Source organism: Lipophrys pholis (assembly GCF_963383615.2).
Source record: "Lipophrys pholis genome assembly, chromosome: 2".
In the NCBI taxonomy this organism is placed as follows: Eukaryota; Metazoa; Chordata; class Actinopteri; order Blenniiformes; family Blenniidae; genus Lipophrys; species Lipophrys pholis.
In genome coordinates this window covers 7,860,037-7,883,062 of record NC_137636.1, presented here as the reverse complement: position 1 = coordinate 7,883,062, position 23,026 = coordinate 7,860,037, and the positions used below count along the sequence as shown (strand labels likewise).

Below are 23,026 nucleotides of genomic sequence, written 5' to 3'. Positions count from 1 at the left end.
ACAAAGACAAATATCTGTTTGGCTTTTTCAGTTTTTCCTATTTTATTATTTATCTATGACCCTTTAAAAGACACCAGTCCTACTGCAAGAGACAGCCTGAACTAATAAATAAGTATTAATTAGCAAAACAGTCCATACAGGTTGATGTAATTATTATATGTTCAATAATGTCACATTATTATATGTGACATTATTGAACATATAATGATCACATGCAGAATACTTTTGATAATAATGCCACGTACTTTAATGGAAGCTAGATTCTGAAAGCAGAACTTTTACATAAGTCACAAGCCTTTACTTGAGTATTAAAAAGATTTGTGCTGAACAGCCTTGTGTTAAATGACTGAAAGTAAAAGAATTAGGAATTCTTTTAGTTGGAGGTATGATGCCAAGATCTTGCGATGATTTTTTAGACACAGATTTACTGTTGAAACGTGCTGCGTTATCAGCGAAAATGAAAACTCTGAACTATTGGCACCTTGTGGGGTTAAAAAAGTTGATGATCACCATTGTACCACCAGGGTTTCATAGACTATTTATGGGAGTACTTCCAGCCATCCATCCATCCATCCATCCATATAATTGATAATGGGGTTGATAATGTCATGAAAAGCAGTTTTAGATATACAGTATTCTATAATTCATTCGGATATGATTTGATTACATTTCATTTATATACTTGTTAGTACAGACCCAAATAAAAAGTGAGTCCAGTTCACTGAGAAAACTTCAGCTCAAGACCTCATTATAGCTTCCCAGTGCTTACCACTCTTCAGTAAACCATACATTTGTTGCATTATTTTCTAATCCTATTCAAGCTGGTAAGTATAGACATCCAATTTATCGTCTATATATAGTATAATCTCCTGTCTCCCTTTGTTGCTGCTCACATCAAAATTCTGCTTGTGCTATACTGCAGCACAGACCGAGGAGGTTCAACAAGAGTTCAAGAGAACGCAGGAGTAGATTTTATTTATTTATTTTTTGTTAGTTTTTTTTGTTTCATGGTGTGATTTTACTCTGTAATAAATTTTTTATCATGAGTGGAAATATTGGCTGCGGAGGAGTAAGGATCCCAACATCTCATGAGCCGTCCATCCTGTGGGGAACTGATCTACCAGGTTGTTACCAAACAGCAGAGAGCGTTACGCACTGAGCAGTGTCACCCCGCCTTGTGAGGCTGTGTGTGTGTGTGTGTGTGTGTGTGTGTGTGTGTGTGTGTGTGTGTGTGTGTGTGTGTGTGTGTGTGTGTGTGTGTGTACACTTTTGTGTGACTGGTGCTGTGTGTGCACTTGTGTGGCAAAAATACACGTTCTTTATCTATTTTCTGTGTATGTATGCATCTGTGAAGGGGTGAAGAGGTTTATGTGTGAGTGTGTTTAAAAGTGGGGGAGAGAGAGAGAGAGAGAGAGAGAGAGAGAGAGAGAGAGAGAGAGAGAGAGAGAGAGGGGGAGAGGAGAAGCATGACCTACATTTGGCAAAGCTCATCGTATGAGCATGAAACTGCCTAACATCACCCCAGAGCTCCTCAGCACAGAGCCACACGATTGGCTGCTTTCAGCTCCAGCCTGACAACAGCACTGGCATCACCCAGAGGGAGGGGGAGGGGAGAGAGAGAGAGAGGAGGACATGGGGAGGAGGTACATACATTAAATCCAAAAGAGGAAAAGATGCAAATAGATGTTCCAATGAAAGGACACAGAGTAAAGAAAACACTTCCAGTTGGCGACAGTGATGCTATTCCAGGTGTGTGTGTGTGCGTGTGTGTGTGTGTGTGTGTGTGTGTGTGTGTGTGTGTGTGTGTGTGTGTGTGTGTGTGTGTGTGTGTGTGTGTGTGTGTGTGTGTTTGGGGGGGGGGCTTTGTTTTGCTCTCCTTATCACTTTGTAGGGTTTAAACCCAAGAACGAACTACACTTTTGGGGTCCTGAACCAAACTCTGAGAGGGATCCGAACTGTCGGACCACAATAGATTCACCATGTCTTACATGTTGCTTAAAGTGTGTCTCTAGGACTAAGTTGACAGTAAGGGTCAGGGTTAGGGCCATGCACTTTGTTGTCATGGGTCCCACTACTAATACTCTATTTTGAGGAATGACACTGTTTTACCAAGTAGTTTGAAACACCACCATTTTGTGAAAAATAAATAAATTAATGAATTAATTAATTTAAAAAAAAAGATAATACCTATAAGATAAAACATGAGAAATTAGGTTGTAGGTTTGTAATTTTTCACTCAATGACGTCCAATAATTTTTGTACAGAAGTTCACTTTTCCAGAATGGTGAATCCACTCACGTTATGCTCTGACTTTTTAAATGTCTCAATGTGGGTTTTCTAGATGTAAGGATGGTCACTGTTAAAATTCTAAGAAGATCATATGTCAGTATTTTCTTTGCCCAGAGATGCTGTGATCACAACCATTAAAGATCTGCTTGGAATATTGCACAATGCAAAGTGCCTTGTAGTTCAGCAGCATTTCTGATCAGGTATAGTTGTAATATTGTGATGAGAGACTTCAATAGGATCCTAATACACACCGTATTTCTTGCGACAACAAATAACGATGTGGTTTCTTCTCACAGTCGAAAGAATCTCTATGTGAGGTTATTTGATGAGCCTAAATTTCCTTGGGTGAGAGTATTTGTGGCTGTCTCGCTTTTTCCAGTGATGGACTGGGCAAAATCATGACATAATCACCTCAAAGGACTTTAAATTAAACTAAAAGTAGTAGAATTAAAACAGTACAGTACAGAGAGAAGAAAGCACAGACTACAGGACAAGAGACACACAAAGTTTAAGGGACACACTTGAGACATCAAACTAGAAAATCTCAGTGTGGTGCTCATCTCTAAGAAAACGACACCTTACAAAGCCACTGGTAGCACACAGAAAACATTACAAGAAGCATTATCACCATGTTGCTTTTCTTCTGCCAAATAGTTTTTGTCCACATCTAAATCATCAAATGACAATTGTGCATGAGTGTGCACAAAGGACAACGTTGATATGATTAAATGTAATACACTAAACAACACAAAGGACTAACAGCCAAACTGTATGTTAATGTCTCAGACACAATGTGTTCTATAACACTGAAAAAAGAAACAATGGTGATTACCCTCAAAAAAATATTGTCAGCATCTGTAGCTAATCTTGACTCCGAAGGCAAGATTCAGTTTTTTGCTTCGCCTAATATAGAAAATTGGCTGATTTGGTTGCCACCAATTGGGCTCGAAACAATATTTGGCTGCTGATTTCATTGAAAATCCTGTCGTACACTTCTGGCCCAGCATCAACAGGAGGCTGACCAAGATGATAAATAACTGGTGAACATAATCGTGCATTTGGTAAGGAATGCTGTGTATGTGTGCCTGGTTGTATGTATGTGATTAAAGTCATGGTTTTAAAGTAGTGAACAAAAGAAAAATACAGTATCTCCTATTTTAGAATGTTCCGTAAAAGCTGGTGTTTTCCCCTTTTGGCTCCAGCGGTGCTGGATGAGGCGATACAGAAGAGGGCCAAAAAAAGGAAGCAATCAGATATTAGAGGTTTTAAGTAAGCGTTAGTTTATGGTTTATGTCAGGCCAAGTGTCGACAGTCGATTATGGTTCAGGGTAAGTTTCCAGAGAGTAAATGTAGTCAGTGCCTTCCTATGCCAGAAAAATAAGTTCCTGCAAGAGTGCTTGCCAGTGGTGTGTAAGCTCTAAAGGTGCCACACTACAAATCTCCACTTTTGACTGACAGCTCACATGACCAAGACTGCAAAAACTCTGCTAACACGCACACACACGCACACACACACACACACACACACACACACACACACACACACACACACACACACACACACACACACACACACACACACACACACACACACACACACACACACACACACACACACACACACACACACACACACACACACACACACACACACACACACACACACACACACACACACACACACTCTGTTTCTCACTCCGTCAGTCTTTCTCTCTCCTCTCGCTCTCTTTCCCTGAGATCCTCAGGCACAAGGCATTATGGGAATCACTCTGGCACAGCTCTTCACAGCTTTAATCTTTAAGTTGTTTCCATAGAAACAACTACGTTGGCTCCGTTGATAACTGTTGGATGGCTTCTAACGCTATAGAAGAATGTCCTCACCCAACTTAAGCCTCCTCCACAAGGCAGAGAACAGAGGAAGAGTCTTAGTCACCGTGCACTCATTGATCCGCTGATTCTAAGTAATAGGAAACCAGGATTTATAATTGATGATGTCAGGCACTCAAGACCAAAAAAAATCCCTGATAGGTTTACTCTTTCTTTATTAATGAAGTTAGCAATGAAGGTTTTCACTACAAATTATTCTCATATGATGGTCTGAATGTGGTGGTTTTTTTTAAAGTAAACTTTCAGGCACTAATACCTGGTTTACCTAGGTGAGATACAGTTCAGCTGCATATGGAAGACAAGACAGGTGAAATCTGTTTATTCACTGAACTCAGTGCACAGCTTGGGTTATTTCAGGTTATCATAGCTGCAGCAGACCCCCTCCTGTCGTCAGGTACATCATGCCGGTGTTTCCTCAGTTGCCTCAGAAGCCCTTCACCCCTCCCTCTCCCCATCTCCGGCTCTCCCTCCATACATGTCACTGTCTCTCTCACTCTCTCCCACACACTCCAATGTGATACAATGCTCAGAAAAGTAACACTCATTTTAAAACAACACACTTCTTTAGGGATGGTTAGCAGATAAAGTCGATTCAAAATCAAATCAATCGGTGGACTCGAACCGACAATCATGTACACCCATGGACACAGACACACGCCCATTCACACCATGACCATGGGTAGGAGTCTTCGTCAACACACACTCAGCGGGAGATCACCCCCTCCCAGAATATGTGCCGGTTTCCATGGAGACACACAGTTAAAAATAACATGGGCGATGGCTTGTCTTGTGCCATTCCACCAACATGGCAGATACATTCACACACACACACACACACACACACACACACACACACACACACACACACACACACACACACACACACACACACACACACACACACACACACACACACACACACACACACACACACACACACACACACGCACACTAATCGTGGTCGGAGTATGTTTGACTGCGCTGTACAAGTTATCAAATGAAAAGGTGAGATAGTAAACTCTTTGCTTTTCCTCGTAACATATGCAGCAGCCACAGAGTCAAACATTGTTAAAGCATCAACGTCTGGTTACATGATGACTTTAAGTCAAATATTCACCCAATCTTGAGGAAGAAAATGTCTGCATAGTTGATAAATCTTCTACAAATTTATTCAGTCACTATGTCCACGAGCTTTAAAAAAATAAAATAAAAAAATTCACTTCTATCAAAATCAGATTTAAAAAGTAGTTAGCAAAACTAAAATATTCTGGTGACAGGTTTCTATTGATTTGATTGCTACTGGGAACCCTCCATTTATTCACTATACAAGTGAAAGTGTTGCCTTCTACTCACAGGATAACTACAGTGGTGTTTGCTCGTCATGTTTCTACATCTGTTTTACTGCGGAAAGATAGGAAAAATCTATATTTGGTCTATAAAGTATGTGTCATTATTGAAAAAATTAAAAATAATGAAGAAATTCACTGTTCCCTCCATACGTTTGAATATATTTAAAGTTTCTTAGATATAAACTGAAAAACTTAGTCAAAGTCAAACAAATCTAACTGATTGCGTCCTAAAAAAGTGTTAATTTTATAAGACTGAATGATCTTCCTACTTCTCTTTTTTTTTTTTAAGTATAGAACATATAATTAGCACTTTGCTTGTTAATGATATAACATTTTTTTAATGATGCAAATTATACCTCTCTCAGTGATTTTTTTAATGATGCAAACTATACCTCTTTCAGTGATTTGGTGTAAAATAGGTGCATTATATTGTTTAATATAGATGCCAAAAAGGTCATCAACTCAAATCAAACTTTATTTATATAGCACTTTTCATACCGCTGTAGCACAAAGTGCTTTACATGCTTTAAAAACATTATTTCAGAGACATGTCAGTGATAAACATTGACAGTCCTGGAGAGGTATTGGATGAGTATTTTTTGGCCTTTTCGCTTCCGATATCTCTCTGTGTCAAACAAGTTAAGCAAATTAAATAAAATGTCTAAAAACATGCAGGTCAGTGGTACGCCTGGAGCAGGAATGATAATCACTGCTAAACAACAGCAACTACATTCTAGCCAATGTGTCATTCACGTAAAGACATTTTTGAGCATTTCACCTACGACATATAACATTTAAATGAAATCCAAACACTTTTCTTTGGCACATTTCTTTCAGACTGAGATGCTGTTTAGACAAAGACACAAGGAACAAGGAATGCAACTGCGCAAACAAATCAAATTCAAACCATTTTCTATCTGGTTATTGTCTGAATATCATATTTCCTGATCACTGCCTCTTCAGGAACAATCCTGCAATATTAATAAGGGGAAATAAAGAAGCTCACAAATAATGTTGAGTGAACTGCTGAGGCTCTACAACTACATGAGATGATTAAACATCGATATCCTGCTGCTGCTCATCTCAGTAATTGTGTCTACAGAATATCATTCTGGAATTTGATTGTTAATATTTTTGAGCTTCAGTTTCTTGTTTTTGTTTTCAGAAATATAGATTTTGAAACACATAATCTCAAAGCAACTGCTCATAAAGTTTGTTTATGAAAACAACTTAAAATTACCAGGGAACAAACTTTTTGGGTGCTTTTGCAATGGATAAGTTTAGTTAAAAATAACAATTCAAACAAAAGATAAAACATACTACATTGTGAGCCTAAAAGGTGTTAAAATTCATATACAGTATATCATTGTTTTTCCGAAAAGATGGGTGTTTCACACATCACAAAACAATTCTCTTGGATCAATAATGAGAATATATGGGTTTTTCTTTATCACCGCACCCCAGTTTATTGACAAACTTTCAAAAACTGTGTTGTTTATGAGAAGAAAATATCATATTTGGTGTATTAAGGTGTACTGTTTATGAGACTATTTATCCCACTTGTTTTATTAAAGTATTCCCAGCTGCACCGCCGACTGTTTGGTTATATCATCAGTGTTGCATATAATTCACGCTTGATATCAGAAACTACAATTAAAATACGACAGCGCTCACAAACACACCCACTTTTTAATTGATGTGGATTTTACTTCTTGCATGGTCCATGCAGTGTTCATGTTGTGCCACTAAGGGGCAGCGCAGGAGCCCTTTCAATGCAGTCTATTAAAATTGAGCAAACTGCAAATGCAGAACCAGGAAATAATCCCTTGAACATTTAACTTGCTGTTATGTTGTTGATAGTTTCTCTGGCTCGTTGGATTCGCTGTGACGTGGCGGGTGCTATAAACAAGACTATTGCTTGTTTTGTCAGCTGATGTGCCGGGCCTCTACCATTTGAGACAGGTCTCACGGCATAATAGAAACGTGCATGCAATTATTGTGGCATGGATGTTGTGCAGGTCAGAGGGGCATAATAGAGGGATTGAGGAGGATGAAGAGGAAAGGGGGGGGGGGGGGGTGAACAATAGTGCAGGTGTGCAGCTGTGAAGAGTTGATGTGAAAAAGAAATAGGAGAAAAAGGATTTATTCATTTTGTCAGAACAAACAAACAAACAAACAAACGTAGAATTATGACATTGTGTTTGTCACCAGCTCTACTGTCATAAGGCATCAGATCGTTAATAAAACATAAAATGAGTAAGGACCCCCACATAATAAACAAGTCTGTAAAGTGTGCTTTAAGTGATTTAAAAGATGACACTGGTAAAGTGATTTGGCCTAATCTCCTCAGTCTGGATGAGCCATTAGGGTCCTATCCAAGAAGCTCAGGTTACGAAGCAGTTAATATGCGGTTGAAAGGTCTGCAATCTGGCACTGACGCTTCATAGATCACTCAATACCACTGCTGACAAACAACCCCAGGGACAGCATGCTATTAAAGAAGTCCCAGCAGCCTTGTTTAGGAAATCTGCTGTAAATAAGTGAGGCGAGCCGCAAGTAACGTCTGTACATTTAATATTCACAGCCTTGTTTTTCTCCTCATTGTGCTGCTGACCGCTGCAGTGGAGCGTGCGCAGACACGTGGCGGAGATGAATGTGTGCGCTCTGTGTGTTTGTGTCGTTCCCGGGAATGATGGGGAGGCTGAAAGCTCCTCGAGCAGACTGCCAGCTCCACCAGCTCTACCCCAAGTCAGAGAACTGCCAGAGCGCCAGATTACAGCAGATTACCGGGCAGGGTGCTCATACACTCTCTCTGTCTGACTGTGTGTGTGTGTGCGTGTGCTTCATGCTGTTTATTTTGTAACCACATGGGGATGTTGACTCCTCACAGCCAGTATGAACCACTAATACAAAGTTTCCTTGAGGACACTGAATGACAGGTGGGTTCATTTGCTTTCCTCGTTCAGGATGGTGGATGAATGCCACGTCATTTACCGTACTGGTGAAATTAACCACCATTAAGTAATAATAATAATCAAAACAACAATATATAATATGACAATCAACACAAACCCACTCATAGATCATTACTCTTTGATGGTAGCAATAGAAGGATACATATTCTCAGCATGTGGTGGATTAATACATTAATACTTTGTGGCTGACCCCCCCCCCCCCCCCCCCCTCCACACATTACTGCATCATAAAGAGATTACTGTCAGGGACAGGCCACGCTCAGGCAGGATCCTACCATTTGACACAGGCAGACAGGGGTGAATAGTAGAGGAAATAGACAGGCAGGAGAGCCAGTGACTAAGCGTAGGTGTGTTATTCCTCGTGAGTGATGTGGCTCTTGAGCCTGGCCAAAGTCAAGCATCCACATATCCTGTGGTCAAAGCGGAGATGTTTCAGTTTTGGTGACGTGTTGGGTCATCTGAAGGGAGGAGAGAGAGCGGCAGTGGAGGGAGGTGGGGGGGAGACAGCAGGTGGGTGGGTGAGGAGGTGGAGGGGGAAGGGGAAGGGTCTGTGTCTGCAGATGTTGTTAGTCCGGATGTTGGACTTGCACAGGAATGTTTCAGGAAGGTCTGCAGGAGCAAATGAGGTGGCGTAACTCATGACCGGGAGTCTGCGGGGGGAAAGCAGGAGCGGTAGAGGAAAAGAGAAAAGAAGATAAGCGAGACAAGAGAGCAGACAGCTGCCGGACATGGCTTTGGCTTGTCTTGGTTTAGGCTGCGTCCCTGCCCAATCCAAAGGTACCGTCAGCAGCATCAGTGTGTAGTTCAAAAGCTTTTATCCACTGTCTCATTGTCTGTACATTAGTGTAGTGATCTGACTGTAGTGTCGCTGTGCTCATGCTGAAATTACTCATCTTTCACAAACTGTCGGAATTTGTTTGCTTATGTCAGACATCTCTCATTAGATTCAGGCTGTGTTTGCAGTAAGTTGCAGTTTGGTTAATTAATTAACAATTTTTTTTTTTACTGTGATGTCACAGTTTGCGTTGAGTAATGTTTTGGGGAGTACAGGGTTTCACAATGTACAGCCATGGCCAAATCATCTTTAGATTCATTTTTTTCATTTCACAGTGCAAACTTGTCACAAGTGATTGATTATTTTAAGGTCTTCCCAAACTCAAACAAAATATAGGTATGACTTTTTTATTTTCTCCACCAAATAATATACCAAATAATCCAAACAACAAGAAGACTATGTGATCATGAGTCATAATGAGACCATTAATTTATTAAATGACACAGTCATTGTGTAATAACTTTGAGGATACTTAGATGGAAACAACTGAATAAGGTTTGATTCTATTATACTTTTTGAGTTCCTGTATTATGATTTAGAGCTTGAATGAAGTTTGTGTTGTTTCTGTGACTGGATCACACTTTGTTACCACCGATAAAGAGATGAAGTGGTGCACTGCATGAGCTGTTGTACCCTCACAAACTGTGCAAACAGTTTTTTATTCTGCAGAACTGGCCAGCGAGTGTTACTTATATAACAGCTGTCTACTATGACAAGATTCTGCAGCTCCCACCATAGGGAGTGTGCCGAATGACCCAGTTACACCCTAATACATTCTCTACTAATGACTTACATTCACTCACATCTGGACTGCGAGTAAAAAAGGGGGAAGAAGAAGACAAACATTTATTCATACTGCTGGAAAAGTTGGTGTCCTCATTGCCATGCGAAGGTGTCTGAATCTGATCTTCTTCGTAGTTTTTGTTGACATGGCTCTTTTTTAACATTGTATGTGGAAAAAATAAAGGTAACAATGGCTCTGAAGTGATGTGTAAAAAATACTTTAACGCTTCAGTAATTTACCAGCTGTACATCTCAGATGTAAACACTGACAATATTATCTTCTTCTAATAATCAATCCCATAATTCTGGGGCTTCAGAGGAAGAAAAAACTTTCATGATGAATTGATAGTCAAGTGGTCATGGTAGGTAACACGTAGGTGCAGATGCTCCCCATGGAAATAAAAAAGGTTTGACGGTTTGATTCCCAACTGAGCTCAACTGACTAATATCATGAGTCTCATAACCTATGAATTCATACTTCTATGATCATATAAAGGGTTTAAAGTGCCTTCAAGGTCCAGGTTCCTCCAAAGTTAGAACACTCCTGTTGGCTGACTGAAGAGCTAATTTGATGTACAGACTGCAAATTAGTAATTTACAAGCACATTTTCTATTCTCGTGCGTGCATATTCAGTTTCAATTAAGCAGATTTTAGTGTCTTTATAATGTGAGGTAAACTGTCCACAGAAAGCGCTTTTGTTTACCGATTAATCCATCAATCCATTTATCCCTCTATTTTCAAGACATAAATGGGAAGAGTAGCCTGACAGCGCTATTACAAAGAACCCCTTCATTGGCATCTCAAAGCTCTCTTTGAATTCTTAAATCTGCACCAGCTCTGCTGCATTAATCGAGCACCTGCAAAAAGGAAGGAGGAAGATCCTCAGCTTGAACCCAAAAAAATATATAAAAAACATCCTCCTGCAAGCCTCGCACCGAGCCAACAAGCAGTTACTCAGAAAGGTCTGAGAATTTACTGTTGCTCCATGATACAGATTACTAGTTACATGGGTCTCGGTTGTAGTTGTCTGTACATTATGTTGTGATCTGGCATAAGTTTACATCGGCAGTTGTAAGCAGCTGAAGGCTTTGTGGTGAGACACTATTCAAACTGCGATTATTATTTAATTCATTGTTGATATCAGACTTTAGGAAAATAAGATTTCTTCCCACTATCCAGTAAAAGTAAAAAAAAAGAAAGAAAAAAAATGTGAAAGGAACGACACTCTGTGTAACCCGTGAATCATTTTTCCTCGAGTATTTTTGGACCTTCGTAGCATTACGCACTTGCATAACATTATGGTTTTTGCGTGTCTATCTTTTTTTTTTTTACTGACCTCCTTCTCTGCGGGTGTCATTACTGGCGCTGCGTGCCTTTCCTGCTGATGAAGCTGAAAGCTGCAGACTCTGCACCTACAAATATCATGAGGGGGAAAACAGATTCAGATTCAGCTTTATTGTCATTCATAAGGCGCAAACATGAAAGAACACATTTTAATTTGGTCTCTCTGTTGACAATAAAGTGTCAACATAAAGATACCAACTTACGGCCACGTTGTAGAGGAGCCGATCCCAGCTGACTATAGACGAATACACAGTGGACAGGTCGCCAGTCCATTTACAGGCCAAACACTGAGAAACAGGTGCAAAGTGGGACCTTTCTCACTATGAGGTGAGACTGCTAACCACCACATCACTGTGCATGTACAAAAATGTAGAACCACACACTTAGAACAGACACTAGTTCAGACACTAATGGCAGCAGCAGACAAGCGATGGAGGAATAGAGTGGCTAATAATGGGGATGACACCTTAGACGTGTGAAATGGTTACCCCTTCGCTATAATTGACTGGAATGATGGACAAGAAGGTGGAGAGATGAAACTCAACAGAACATCTGTCATTCAGTTAAATTCTGCTGATCGCCAGTTCGGAGGTTATCTGCGTCAAGTCTGAAGTCAACTCAGTGGTGTCCATGTTTCACTGAGACTTTTCTGGGCCATTTGAGTCGCTGCCAGGTAACACACTTCTGAGGTATTGGGCCAAGTGCCCAAGAAGGAATCATTATATTGATTATACTAAATTATTAATATTGTATATAATATTTGTTTAGTGAGGCGGGCTTAGCACCAATGTATTGGATTTTAGTTACATCTCAAGGAAATTCTCCAAATGATTTGTTAGAACTGTTTGGAGCCATCAGCATTTCAGAGAAACTTTTATATAATAATAGTGAAGCATAGTGGAGTACTATGTGAAGTTTGCCCATTCTCCCTGAGTGTGTGGCTAGTTCTGAGTTCTCTGGTTTTAACAATCATACAAAAACATGTGTAGGTGTTTAACGGGTGACTGTATTTGTGTGAATGTGTGTTTCCCCTGTGATGGACTAGTGTCCAGTCCGAGGTGTGTTCTGCTTTCACACATGATCAACTGTGATTGGCTCCAGTTCCAAAGTTGAACACAAGGGAATAGAAAACAGTTACTTGGACATTAAAGAATCACATTTGCTGACCAAAGGAGCAGTGTTTGTCTTTAAACACTCTAATTTCCATTTAAAGCACTGATAACTATGACATTGTTGTACCACAAATACACATTTACAATTAAAAAATGACATATTTTCTTTAGAAATAGGGCGAGGGACTAACTCTGATCTTAAAGGTTTGATTTGAAACTTTGGTATAAGAACATATAAGCGTTCAAAGCACAGCATTTTTACATATTCGTCTGTAGATACACATGCATATAGAGATGAGTACAAACAATTCTGATAAAACAGCAGGGAGCATGCAACAGTAATTAAACTGTGTCACAACAACTAGGTCAGCAAGCAGGTCTGCAAGGAGGACCCTTCTTTGTGCTGAACACATATTTTCTCCTCATCTGTCCCTCTATGAATCATAAAAGCTTTACAAATCGTTTTCTTTGAGGCACAAGGCAGTCACAACACCTTTATAGAGTTCATCATTTCAGCTTTTAGATTTAAGCCAATATAATGACCACACTGAGGCCTAATTCTTCTTCCACTGCCGTGCACACAATTCTGTCATCTCTATGAATGAAAGGCGTGACAAACTAAACATTAACATCACTCCATCTGCATATGACTGTCTATACAGCAGAAAGCTGTATAAATAATTGTTTGTTTAGTGTAAATGAGCTGGCTCTGGGTGCTTCTTTAACCCTCTGGATAAAATGGCTGATGTGAGCTCAGTGATTTAATTGCAGGCAAATGCCAGCCATGACAAGCAATGAAAGGTTCCCTGGCTACTGATGTCCAGCGTAGCTTTCAAGGATACAATAGCATTTTGAATTTGAAGTTAAAACAGGGGGAACAGGATTCATAAATACAGCTAAAAAGTCTCTGAGGGCAAGTAAAAGGGGTGGATAATACCAGTCGTACTGTCACTCTTTGTAATGAACTATACAACAGTTATAAAAAAACAGATTAATGTGATTTCTAATAATAATACATTTCCATGCTATTAACAATGAAGCGCCTTAAAATACATACAATGATCTGCTGGTGCATGCAGTGTTTCTGGGGTGGATTTAGCTGCCACCTGCTGGTGGGTTCCAGCAAAGGCTCATGTTTTGTAAGCACAGTACAATGAAGACTGTGTGTTGTGATCTTATTAAATACATTTCTAGCCATTTTTAATTTTGTTTCTGCATGCTTGTGTGGATGGGTTTTCTACAGGTACTTTAGGGCAATCCCACAGTACAAAACCATGTGTGTAATATTAATTTGTGATTTTAAACTTGTCTGAGTGTGTAGTTGTCAGTCTCTCTGTGTTTGCCCTGTGATGGATTGGAGAGCTGTGCACAGTTTACCCTGCCTCTCCAATATTCAGCTGAACACAAACCAAAGTAGTATAAGGAGATATAGAAAAGGAAAATATGGATGCATAGTTCATTCGTTATCCATTCATCATTGGTTCGTGTTGACAGGTTTCAGTGAAGTACCAAAGTAAAAAATGTTGGCTAAATGTGAAACCTGTTCTGGATCTGTTTAGAATGTAGATTTAATGCATGTTTTAATGTATGTTTTAACTGCGACCGATGCTATTAACGCACATTGTTGGAAAAAGTAAGGTGCTTTACACTCCAGCTGAACTAATGGAAACGTTGAAAGCGCTATTGCTTAACTTGCTAGGCACACAGAGGGTTTTCAATATAATTTAGAAGACAAGAGCAACAAGCCAATCTGCACAGGAAGTGTAAAATGACAAAAGATTTTCAGTTGCAGTTGCAGTTACTTGCAAATACATTAGAAACCCACATAAATGAAATCACAGCTGAGTTGTGCTTTTGGCTGCAGATTCAGGTGGCAAAACAACTCTGTTACTCTAAACTAGTATTGTCTTTGAACCTGGTAAAAAAGATAAATATTTCTCTGAATGGGTCAGTGTTCTAAAAGTGTGGTGAGGACAGCGCTGAAGGGCTTTAGGAGGATGTATTCAAGCCAATGCAAGCTTGAGGGCAAACTGCTTTTATCCAGCCCCACCGATGGGAAGAAACACATAAGACTTGGTTTGTGACTTGAGGTATTTTAACATTCATTTTTCAATAATAGCAGCATTTACTCTCCATTTTCATCTCTCGAAGCACTCTCTAACCTGTTTGATAACCAATACTCTCCATTTTGTGACAGCCTTCATTTACACCGATATGTTTGTGAAATCTTTATACCAGCTGTGACTGGTACATAGACACAAATGACCCTATTCCCTTCTGACTGAACATTTTGGAAAAAGCAGCTGAGTGTGGCAGTGTATTTACTAAATATTAACTAGAATGTAAAGTAACTAAGTAATAACTATCGTATTCACTGTAAACTCATCTGGAGAGCAGTAACTTTTATGAATTTAGGCCAGGCTTATGTTACAATATTACAATGAGTTTGGGAACAATCGGACTTCTCCCTGATGGTACGTGGTAAATAATATGAAATCATCTAACGTAGAGACAATTTTTAAATGCCTAACTCTTAAGGTCCCCAGTCAAGAGTATCTTATTTGAAAAAAATATATATTACTGAGACTGCCTTTAACCTATTCTCTCTCTCTCTCTCCTCTCTCTTGTTAGCGGTGTCAAATCTGGATATAGAGAGCAAGCTGTCAGCTCACTATCAGGCTCCATGGCACCAGCAACACAACGTTTTTCATCCCTGTACCCGACCACCATGTCTGGAGGAGCTGCACAGGAGCGCTCAGCTCAGCCTCAGAGCACTACACCGAGGTGACACAAGCCAATCCAGACAACACGGCTCTTGTACATCTTGCACACATTTTATGGTTTGTCAATTTTCATGTGTTCGCTCGGGGTTTTCGCAGACGAGCAACAGTGCCAGCAGCGATCCACGAGCCGGGAGAGAAACAGGGTGACCATCTCTATCTCAGTGGCGCCCCCCATGCCCACGTTCCCTTCCCCACACACCATCCGCAGGCAACAGAGGAGCCGCCTGGCACGAGCGGTGAGAATAACCCACTTTGAAATTGCATTACGAAGTAATATATATCTATTCATTTATATACAGATGTCTTCCTTGATACGAGAAATCTGGTAATCAAAGCAAATTCCAATGTCATCTTCAATGCTAAAGTTTAAATCCTAAAAAAAAACAACACAAAACAGTCGCATGGCTCTAAATAGGCCTATTCGTTAAGGCTGGATGGATGGATGGATGGATGGATGGATGGATGGATGGATGGATGGATGGACTGACTGTTTGCATATTTCTTATTTGTATTTTCAGTAGTTTTTTTAATATGAAGATTTTTACAATGATTGTTATTACCGTGTTTGAATCAACTGACACTATATACCATTCTTTTGTTGACATGCAGCAAGAGAGAGCGGAAAGAGAGCGAGAGTTAGACTATCAACCGAGGAAGGTAAAGCAAAACATTTGTCTCTGTAAATTAACAATGAACACCTCCTGTACCGTTTTTCTAACAAGTCTCTGTGTATACAGCAGCCGCAAAATGTGTTTAAATCATTTCATTGTATTGGAAATTGTTTACTGCACATTGGTATGCTTTCAGAGTATGTCGAAGAGTTTTCTTCTTTTTTTTTCTTAACTGGAATCTTCTCTTTCTTTGAAACTCATGAAGGAGAGGACTGTGAGAGAAACTGAGATTCAGACGGTACAGAAAAAAGTAAGAAAATTCAAGAACAGAGGCAGAAAACAGAATTTGATCATATTTTCATTGGTAGAGCACTAACTTTGCCTGTACCTGTTTTGTTTTTTTTCCCGCTTATAGGAGAGGCAAGGGAGAGAAGCAGATGTTCAGACGATCCAAAGAAAGGTAAAATAAAACAACACTATGAACTGTTGCAAACATCTACTGTTTAATATTTGAGCAATGTAGAAGAATTTTTTTAGGAAAGTCCCAAAAAAGCTGTGCTTTGTCTCTTTCATTCATCTGCCACGTTTATACTTTTTTTTTTATTTTGAACTGTTGAGTCTTTTGATGTACTCACATCGTCTTGTTTTTATAATTTTCCTTTGTTGGATTTTGTGTTTATAGTTTGAGTGCTTTTACTCACTTCACCCTATTGAAGGTTGCATCTTCATTCCATGGAACAGAAAGGTACCAAGCCTTTGTGTGGTTTCATCTTTTTGTTTATCCTCTAGTTACATAAGTTTCAGTTTAGTTGTTTTCCATTATTTTGTACTATTTTCCCTCATGAACTTTCCTCTGCACTAGATATGGATGTTTTGCCAATATAAGCTTATGTTCGGAGAATGGTAAAAACAAAACTAATATGTCTTAAAAACTTGTAATATGAATTAATTAATTAAAACTGTAAGACTGCATGAAGACCTACTGTCCATTAGACATCGACAATATCTGTCTTTTTCTTCTAGGCTACCTCGACAGGGGAAAGTGAAGATGGTGAAGCCTTGGGAGGCAATAGAGCCAAGGCCTCCGCCCCCAGTGCCCCCGCCACCCAGGATAAACAGACAAACTGGTCAAAGGAAAATGTCCCACCATCAAACCAGAAGGCGTCTGGTGATAGTAATGCCATCTCGTCCTGCATCATCCCCATTAATGTCACAGGTGAGCCAAGAAATGAGGAGCAGAAATGGATGGTACATGACTCATTTCTCCTGATTGTGAGGCAACAGTATTGACAAGTATTCAAAGAGTTACTATCGATAAATCTGTTATCGCTTCTAGACTGTCAACAATCATAACTACGTACTGTATATTCCCCATGTGGATCTGTAGATGCTGTATATTAACACTCAAATTATGTGGCTTTTAATGTGCATTATGGCTTCTCTATTATATGTTCAGGAGTGGGGTTTGACAGGGAAGCAAGTGCTCGCTGCTCTCTGGTTCACTCTCAGTCAGTTCTTCAGAGGAGAAGGAAGCTGAGGAGGAGGAAGACTATCACAGGAATACCCAAAAGAGTGCAACAGGACATGGGTATACTATCAACCACATTTCTTGAAAACATGTTTTACTACATTGGTATTATTAATGATTAAGTTCAGCTTTTTTTTAATCGTGTTTTTATTTTATCCTGACTATAATTTCTAAGATCAATTGCCTGGCGCACCTTACCAATACACCAATGAGTTGGTGAAATAATTTTCAAAGATCATAAGTAAACAGATTAGTTTGGCAGACATTAAAAAACGCACTAAAAAAGTACGAGTAATAGTAACTCATCACTTGAGTACAGGGGTGGCAAATCCGCAGCTTTGATCCAATAACTGAAACCATGGCAGTGCGGCTCTTCCACCTATAAATAGTTCTAATGTGAAACTCAGTGTTTGGATTTTCCTAATTCGTACTCAAATGCATCACTCAGTGCACAGCAGCACCATTATAGACCCCAACAATCCTCTCACTCACATTGTCACACAGTTTAACACAAAACCTGCCTGAACAAGTGAATAACGACGGGACAATAAAGGAACAATAACGGAGGCTGATAAATTAACAGAACTATAGGTATAACTACACTAAATGTAGAAATTAAGTCCCGGGAAGTAATGTTCATAATCTTCTGAGCTGATCCCCTCCGGACAGTGTGAACACACTCCACAGCCATTGCTACACTCTATTTGGCATGTCGGGCTAGATAGAGCATAAAATGGCAAGTATACAAAGACTCAGATACATGCACACTTCAGATACGTCACACGGAGCAGTTATGTGAAGAAGTTAGAGTTAAATGGTGGATTAGACCCAGACACAGTTGAGCTACACCTGCTGAGAGCAGTTCCGTAAAGTTCTGGCATCAATTACTCTTAAATGAAACGCCATCAACACACACGTTGCCTCTTTCCCATCGGTGTGAGGCAGGCAATATGCTACAAGCTCATTTTTGTCAAACGTTTTTGTCTTTGGAGAAACAGAAACAACATTGTTCTCCATGAGCAGCCGGCTGTGACCAGAGCGCAGGGACTGTCTGCAAATTACAAACCGCTGCAAAAGCAAAGACACATACCACAAGAAAAACCTAATATTCACTGCAGTGTCACCAAAATCGCTGCAGCCTTCACTTGGTCATACTACAACACTAAATTTGATAGTGATATGTGGTTTGTAGTATATGTCTTTGCTGTTGTAGCAGTTATGCAATTTGCAGATGGTCCCTGCGCATTTGTGTGGGCTGAAGGGGTGAAATTATTCCTGTTAATGCTGTAAATACACAACTTGCCGACTGTTGTCTAACTATTGTCATTCCATATGAAAATGTATCATATATTATGTATGTATTTTCACTTTGTCATTTCGTGTTTGTGAGAGAAAGGGAGTTTGTTTGTAAGCCCACATGTGTATGATGTGGCTCGTTATATGACCGCTGTAATTTTTGTGGCTTTTGGCCTCTGACTGGTTGGCTCCCCCTGGCCTCGTACCTTCTTCAACTGTAACTTCTTAAACTATAGATACAAATCCATACAGTTTCAACAATTCAGTCGACCATTGGTTAAAAGCAAATGTACATCATTTACAATTTCAGGAGGAGACAAACAGATCTAACATGAAAAAGAGCTATCTGTAGGATTATACAAAAAAGATTATTATAGCTTTTAAATTTTGCTGTATAAGGCTTGCCTGCCATACAAGCATCATATGTTGTTATCACGTCTCTATTGTGGAGATGAATAAGAGGCACACTTTTTGTCTTTGTTTCAGATTCAGATGAATCACCCGTAGCAAGAGAACGCACAGTGATTATCCATGCTAACCCACACCAACTCTCTCTCTGTCAAGAAGACCTCTCAATCAGTGGTCGCCTTCATCACACCCGTGATTCTGGCTGTCAGACAGATGATTTCCTCATAGCATGTAAGTTTATATAAGGCAGCTTTAGAGTCAAATTTTAAATACAAACAAGGTTAGTAAATTGGAAAAGAAAATGTTTCACATTTAACAGCGGTCCATTAATTTGTGGCTTATTTCTTTATAACACTCTAAACTTTTGTGGAGTTATTAGTAACTGTCTTTTTCTGTTTAGGTCTTGCCCTGATCCTAATATAAATAATTATTTCTCTTATCTTAGGTACAGCTGCTCCCTCCAGAAGGCGTATTAGAGCTCAGCGTGGCCATCAGGGAATTCCTGCCTCTCTGTCCCATTCAACGGGTAACATTTCCTCCCTGGGTGACCAGTCAGACTCCACTTACACTACAGCTGCAACCCACGGTGGACGCTTGCGATCGCGTAGTCTTCCACGAGAGGGTGGGCGTCTGATGGACAGTGATGAAGATGATGATGACAATTATGACGATGATGACGAAGATGAAGAGTTGTCACCTTATGAAGCGGAGGATTTTATTCCATCTGGCCCTAGTCCTCGCATGAAGATGATGTTGATGAAGGACGAAGAAGAGAGTACAGATGACCAGGCAGCTCCTGAGCCACTGCAACTTGGAAGCCTAAAAAGAATGCAGCGATCTGGGGAGAGAGACCGAGGGGGTGGTGAAGGTGGGAGTCCAGAGCATAGCTGGATGGAGAGGGGCCGTTCTCGGTTACCGCGCAAGGCTGACATGGGTAGTTGTGAGATCTCATCCAGTTCAGATACTTTCAGCAGCCCTATTCACTCAGTGTCTACAACAGGAGTCCTAGGCAGCCACGTGGACCACAAGGAAGATCACCAGTCATCAAGTGGGAACTGGAGTGGTTCCAGCTCTACCTGTCCCTCACAAACATCTGAAACCATCCCACCACCCTCTTCTCCACCCCTGACAGGCTCATCCCACTGTGATTCAGAGCTGTCTCTTAACACTGTCCCCAATGCCATTGATGAGGGCTTCAGCCTGGATCCCTCATACCATTCTGACCTCAGACCCCAGGGACAGGGTCACAGATCAAGCTCCTTCACGTCCTCAGCCACAGATCAATTGGATGATGCTGGGGTCAGTACAGCTAGTGAGGGTGAGTGGACATATCCTCCAGACCAAGACCAGACAGATCCTGACCAGGACCCTGACCAAACCCACACCCTGAGCCGGAGCCATGGGTTAGCTCAGGAGTACAGCTCTAAACATAGTCTTGAAGACCAGTCTAGTTTCAGTGATAAGACCAGCAACACAGATAAAGAAATTGGCTCTCATTACTCAACTGATACAGAGGGTTTCTACTCCTCCTCAGTGCATTTCGGGGACTGTAATCAAAATTACAGAACATACACATATAACTATGCAGACCCAGGGCCTGACTGTGCTCAGACCAACACTGTGGCAGCACCACTAACACACGGGGCTTATCCCCAGCGATCAGCCAACTTCAGATCAGGCACTATGACCTTGGGAAGGACCTGTCGTCCATTAAGAAAACCAAAAGTCAAGCCTCCACCACCCAAACGGACCTCTTCACTGAAGGAGACCGGAAGTTATGTTGACGTTGGAACGGATACACAGGCCGATCAGGATCAACCAAAGATGGTTAGTGAACAAGAACTGACCTTGTCTTCCACAGATATAAAGCTGGAACTGGACCTAGAGCTTGGAGGTGCTCCAGAACCGTTACAAACATCTTGTTTGGTGGCAGAGCCTTTGGGAGCTTGGGGTATGGGACTAGGTGGAACCGTGGATATAGTAGAGCCCATGTCCTTTAGTTCAGCAGACACACACTCATTTAAGGATGAAGGTGCGGTGCAATCTGACTATGCAGACCTGTGGCTGCACAACAATGAGCTGAAGTCGAACAATGGTGAGTACACATCTATGTCCAACTCAAGCACAGCCACAGGTACTACTGTCATGGAGTGTATCAAGTCACCAGACAGCTCTTCCTCCTCCACAGAAACCCAAACCCAGGCCCCTGTTCAGCCCTGTGAGATTAGGGCAGCTAGTCCACCTCTCCCTCCTGGAGACTTCAAACTTGGCTCACCAGAGAAGCTGGCTGGCCTTGCATCACCATCAAGTGGTTATTCCAGCCAATCAGAGACTCCAACCTCAACCTTGCCATCATCTTCGGCTGCATTCTTCCCAGGACCACTATCTCCTTCAACTGGCAAAAGAAAGCCCAAAGTGCCCGAGAGGAAGTCTTCTCTCTCTTCCCTGCAGCACTTCCCCAGAGATGGAGCTTCCATTTCCTCTTGCTATAAAAGAGACCCAGACTTTCCACCTCCACCTTCCCAACTTGATCTTAATGTTCTCCATGGTGGCTATGTCAGACACACACTATCTCACCGGACGCACCACATGCACACACTTCACCACAGCAAACACAGAGTCGCAAATGTTCTAGCCACTGGAACAAAACTTTTGACTCATGAGGCAACTAATAGCAACCCACCATCAAGTTCAAATTCTGCCTCAACAATTCCCAGCTCAAATCTGCTAGTGATTACACCAGCTGCTCTTCGCTCAGTGCAGCTCCATCCTATTAACCAGTCTAATGATCAACAGAGCACTTCCACAACAGACCAGGAAACAACATGTTCAGCAGAGACTGCTACAAGGCCCAAATGTCCCCCAATTGGTGCTACTCTGGCTCCCCCTCCTATTAACACTAGGCCTCTGCCTCCACGCAGACCACCTCCAAGACCTCCATGTCATGACTTCACTTCATCCCCAGAACATTCACAACCTACTCCCCCTGGCCGCCACCCTGATGGGCCTCCATCCTACGAAAGCTTGCTACTCAGACAGGACCGCTATGGACCTGGAACATTTTGGGCTATGACAGCTTTCAGAGCTCGAATGGACCCATCATCAGATCATGAGGACAGCTCACCCCTGCATCGACCTGTGCCACGTGCTCCCCACCCTTCGCCGGTGGATTTACATACACATATCCACTCCCACACAGAGTTCAGAGGGCTCACCCACTCAACTCATGCACACCCTGAGTTTAGGGTTTTGGGGGAGCGGTCATTTTCCCAGGATGATGATGATGATGAAGAGGAAGAGGAAGAAGAGGAAGAGCCAGTGAAAGAGCCACCGAGGGCTGCATGTTACAGAGGAGGCATGCGATCAGACCACCCTCCACCCCCAGCATATGAGTTTGCTGGGGGATCCCACTTAGACTCAGGGCCCTGGGCTAGTCCTGTCAAAGTGCCTGGTAACACTCTGGAGACATCGCATCCTTACCTAATCAGCGATGCAAGGAAATTCGGACAAGAGGAGCAGGAAGAAGAGGAGGAAGTGACATCAGGTGCTACCAGAAGTGCCCATCAGCATTACCCATATGAAAGCAAAGATGACTCCACAACGCCTGACACAGAGGATTACTTCAGTAAAGGTTGGCTTTTAATTAAATTTAACTGACTACTTGTTCAATAACAGAGTATTGGGGCTTGAAGCCTTTCATGATTTTTAATTATCTTGTTTGCTTTCTGTGGGATATTGTAAGAACATTAAAAAATGCAAGTTACAAGAAGACTATAAGTAATGCTATTTATTGGGGAAATATAATTTTTAAAAAATTATTTATAT

The 23,026-nt window shown here is 41.1% G+C and overlaps 1 protein-coding gene across 1 annotated transcript in view; it reads left to right on the top strand.

The window, feature by feature from the left end:
* The window catches only part of nhsb (Nance-Horan syndrome b (congenital cataracts and dental anomalies)), a gene marked incomplete at its 5' end in the record, with an annotated part of 48,032 nt that overhangs the window by 22,966 nt on the left and 2,040 nt on the right, over positions 1 to 23,026 (top strand). Inside the window, 10 exons of the mRNA XM_080491101.1 lie at positions 15,207 to 15,359; positions 15,455 to 15,594; positions 15,968 to 16,015; positions 16,235 to 16,279; positions 16,385 to 16,429; positions 16,652 to 16,714; positions 16,993 to 17,185; positions 17,426 to 17,557; positions 19,280 to 19,432; positions 19,647 to 22,832. Of these exons, the coding sequence (XP_080347227.1) occupies positions 15,207 to 15,359; positions 15,455 to 15,594; positions 15,968 to 16,015; positions 16,235 to 16,279; positions 16,385 to 16,429; positions 16,652 to 16,714; positions 16,993 to 17,185; positions 17,426 to 17,557; positions 19,280 to 19,432; positions 19,647 to 22,832 (4,158 nt within the window). The remainder of the gene's footprint in view (positions 1 to 15,206; positions 15,360 to 15,454; positions 15,595 to 15,967; positions 16,016 to 16,234; positions 16,280 to 16,384; positions 16,430 to 16,651; positions 16,715 to 16,992; positions 17,186 to 17,425; positions 17,558 to 19,279; positions 19,433 to 19,646; positions 22,833 to 23,026) is intronic.